Source organism: Sinocyclocheilus anshuiensis, unplaced genomic scaffold, assembly GCF_001515605.1.
Source record: "Sinocyclocheilus anshuiensis isolate Anshui unplaced genomic scaffold, SAMN03320099.WGS_v1.1 scaffold848, whole genome shotgun sequence".
Taxonomy (NCBI): Eukaryota; Metazoa; Chordata; class Actinopteri; order Cypriniformes; family Cyprinidae; genus Sinocyclocheilus; species Sinocyclocheilus anshuiensis.
The window spans coordinates 805,000-809,176 of record NW_015549628.1 but is presented as its reverse complement, the minus strand read 5'-3'; the positions used below and the strand labels follow the sequence as shown (position 1 = coordinate 809,176).

The window sequence follows — 4,177 nt, the reverse complement described above, 5'->3', positions numbered from 1 at the left end:
TTCACAGTATTTTTGCTGTATTTTTGATTAAATAAATGCATTGTTGTCCATAAGAGCCCTCTTTCAAGAACATATTAACAAAACAAAAATGTATGTAAAAATATTACCAACTTACCTTTAAAAATACAATTTTAACTCACATTTTATATGACATAGTATAGGTTATTATTATTTTGTTTTTTCTTATTATTATTACAAATTTCTACTAGATGACTTTTGAACCTGGCTGCAATTATAACCTTATATTATCATTTTGTTTGTACATGATCTTGTCTGTTGTCTGCATACAAAGATTTGATCAAAACATGCAATACTTTGCAAATAATGTTAATGCATTGTTGCCTGTACAGTAATCACACACATACTGTATGCAACCAACGTAATCATAACATAACTAAACAATAAAATATTACAAGGTTGTGCTATTTTGTGTCCAATTTTAAGCTACTGATACTGAAAAAAGTACAGTAGTTAATTTAGGGGCATTGCTACAATACTTTAGCTAGTCACTCTTGACATTGACCAGTCAGCATTCAGGATGTATCATACAGCATAAACACAGTATCGGATATATCTCTTTTCACAGACTGGTAATGTAAATGCAGAAACCATTTTGAAGACAATTTCCTGTTTGATTCTGTTGTTAAGTTTTAGCTTTATGTGTTAGTGAATCTCTCTAAGGCTGAATTCTCATTCTCATAATGAAAAGTCTCTCTCTCTCATGTCTCCTTATCATTCCCTCTCACTGTGCAGATTAATCAGACCGGCCGAGGAAGTTCATGTAGTCAGGCGATCATGCTGATAACAGATGGAGGCACTGAAATGCACGATGATGTTTTCGCCAAATATAACTGGCCTGAGCGCAAGGTAAGATTAGGAAAATGATCAAAAAGGAGGTTTTCTGCACATAACAACCACATTTTCAGTTTAAAAGCATCAAAATCATAAATATGTATCATTAAATCTTACTTGAGATACATTATAAACTGCAGCATTATTTCTTTGAAGTATATTGGTTCGTTTTCTGCCTAAGTGCAGCGTGTTTTCTCTTACTTTATGGATTTAGTTATGATTGCTTTTTTTCACCCCAGCACAAGTGTAAAATTCCCTTTTGAGAGCGGTTTGACATTTTGAAGAATTGTGTTTGGCTCCTGCGGTGGTTGTCTGAAAAAGTGTGTTAATGTATATTGAATTGCTGACAGCACTAGCTTATTTGACACACTCTTCAAACATGGGGGAAAGTGTTGAATAAACTGATTTGGAGGGTTTGCTCATGTATCTGCCCTTGGCGGTGCTGAATCAGTCACCCGATTGACCCTGTGAACCAGTGTTTGCCGACTACGGCGCAGTTTGCGCTACCAGATGTGTTCATAAAGCATTCGGCATTCAGGTGAACATGTTAAGCGAACATTTCTGGCTTGTATTGGTCATGTATGTAAGTCTGAGTCTCATGTCCTAATCGGCGGGGGGAGAAATGCGTTTTACAGCCTGCAGAAGGAGTGTGTGTGTGTGTGTGTGTGTGAATTGTCGCTGGCCCACTGCGGTGTAACCGCTCAGTATTGGTTGGAATCAAAAACCATTTATACATGGGAGACAGGAGCAATGTACTGAGAAATGGAGGGATGGAGAATGAAAAAGAGGAAGGGAGGGAGAGAAAAAAATGAATGAGTGCGCAGAGAAGAAACATGGAGAGGAATGGTTGCAGTCTTGAGACCACCTTCATGTGCACCAATTAATAAATAAAATGTATAAACATTCAAGGATGTACATTTTGGACAAGATCTATTAAGCATCTATTAATAAAAATCTTTTTTGTTCTCTGTACTCAGATCTTTGGTTGTTGAATTTGGCCTTTTTATTTTTTCTTCCCCAGCAAGAGCATCTTGACACATGCATTTAATAGTGTTTTTAACTTGACAAAGAAACTACAAAATTAATTTTTACATTGTTTAGATGCGTTTCTCACTTGACATTGCCTTTAACGTAATACATGTTGTAAGCAGGGTTGTTACTGTAAACTAAAACTATTAAAATCATTTTTACTAATTGAAATAAAGCTGAAATAAAATAAAATATAAATAGTAGATGAAAAACTTAATTAAAAAAAACAGAAATAAGTTTAAGCGCTAAAATTACTAAAACAAAAACTGAACTGAAAATAAATTAAAGCTATACAGAAATATAAAAACTAATAAAATGACAAAAGCACACAAGACAATTACTAAAACTGAAACAAAAAATATAAAAATAAAAGCTCATTCAAAATATTAATAAAAACATTAATAGTATATAAATAATACTAAAACTACACTGGATTTTGGGCCCTGTATTTTTAAACAGTCTAAACTAATTAGAATAAAAAAAAAAAGAAAAAAAAAAAAGAAAAGAAAATATGTAAAACCACTGAATTGCCATGTTTTCCTGATTGATCATAGCTGTCACTCTGAGTACTCATGCAGGGTCTCTGGTAGATATCTAAAACTGAATTTTAGAACATATGGTGAACAATTTTCCTAGCTGGTTTGTTACACCAGTTGTGTAATTAAGTAAATGTGCCAAGGCAGTTGTTTTCCAATGAGTAATCAAGTAATCAGGATTTACCCTGACGTTAGGAAATTGCATTGTGGGAAACAAGCAGATTATTTGGTTTAAATTCAGAGATCTGCTGCATGTGTGTTTTCAGCATGGAGAACCAGAGAGAAACAGAGGAATGAAAAGTAACAGACCAACATTATTGCATTAATATTTGTGTGTACGAATTCAACATATTTGAAACTGTAGCAAGCCAAGATAAAAGCTACTCATGTGTAAAAGAGTTTCATTGTAAGAGTTAAAAGATACTCTTTTCTTTTTCTCCATAGGTTCGTATATTCCCCTACTTGATTGGCCGTGAATCTGCATTCGCTGATAACCTAAAATGGATGGCGTGTGCCAATAAAGGTTTGTGATTTTTTGGGGGGGATGATCTTTCAAATGACAAACTGAATTTGATTTACATTCCATTAAAATTTTTGCTAATTAGTTAATTAATTATCCTGGCTGGGTTTTGCTGGTCACGGAAGCTAAACCCAGCGTTGTGGGTTTATTGGTGTGAAGGCTGGAGGAAATCACGCGAGTGTTGAGTGCTTGATGGGAGTGTGACGGAAACTGGCTCAACTCGCAGAGCTGACATGCAGAGGTCAAGGGTCAACTGAGCCTAAATCACTCTTCCTGTCAGCTTGGCTCCCGTGGCTGCACAGCGTTGATCACTCCCATGTGCCCATGCCACGGATGACTAGCTGCGGGATGAGGAACGTGCACACACACACACACACACCATGCTGAGAGTTTCTAGCTCTGCACCTGGAGCCTCTGCAGTAGTACATGCACATTTTCAACACTGCCAAATGGATGGAAAATGCGTCTGATAATCAGCCAGTATATTGTCTTTATAATTTTAATCATTTAAAGTCAATAACCATGAACTATGAATACAAAAAGAAAGACTATAATATCTCATTTAAAGCATTATGAATACCTTTTAAAAGAATGTGTCGCAGTAAGTAAATCTGTAAAAATACAGTATATTTACAGACTTTATGCAAAGTGTTACTAAAATGCATTTAGTCAAAATATACATGAGAATATACTGTATATTACCGTTCAAAAATTTGGAGTCTGTAACATTTTTAGATGTTTTTGATCATAAATCTCGCCAAAGCTGCTTTTATTTGTACAGTAAGCTGTAAAAACTGTAATATTGTGAAATATTAGTACAATTTAAAATAACTTTTCTATTTAAATATATTTTAACATTTTTACTGTTTTGTCACATGGCCCAACAGAAATCAGTCTATTATGCTGATTTGTACATTTCTTAATATTATCAATGCTGAAAACAGTTGTGTTGCTTAATATTTTTGTGGAATTTTCAGGATTCTTCAAAAAAAGAGCAACGTTTGTGTGAAATAGAAAAAATTATTGTAACAATGCAAATGTCTTATATATTATAATGATAATGATAGGATCATAATATGTATTTTAAAGTATTATAAATACATTTAAAAGAAGGTATTGCAGGGTTCATAAAAATTGTTACCAAAATGTATTTTGCACATATATATATATATATATATATATATAATATATATATATATATATATATATATATATATGTGAAAAATATATTTTGATAACA

At 33.4% G+C, this 4,177-nt stretch overlaps 1 protein-coding gene across 1 annotated transcript in view; it reads left to right on the top strand.

Moving 5' to 3' along the window:
* LOC107659556 (calcium channel, voltage dependent, alpha2/delta subunit 3) overlaps positions 1 to 4,177 on the top strand; it is a 44,449-nt gene that overhangs the window by 17,397 nt on the left and 22,875 nt on the right. Inside the window, exons 11-12 of the mRNA XM_016448544.1 lie at positions 754 to 867; positions 2,862 to 2,940. Coding sequence (XP_016304030.1) covers positions 754 to 867; positions 2,862 to 2,940 — 193 coding nt within the window. The remainder of the gene's footprint in view (positions 1 to 753; positions 868 to 2,861; positions 2,941 to 4,177) is intronic.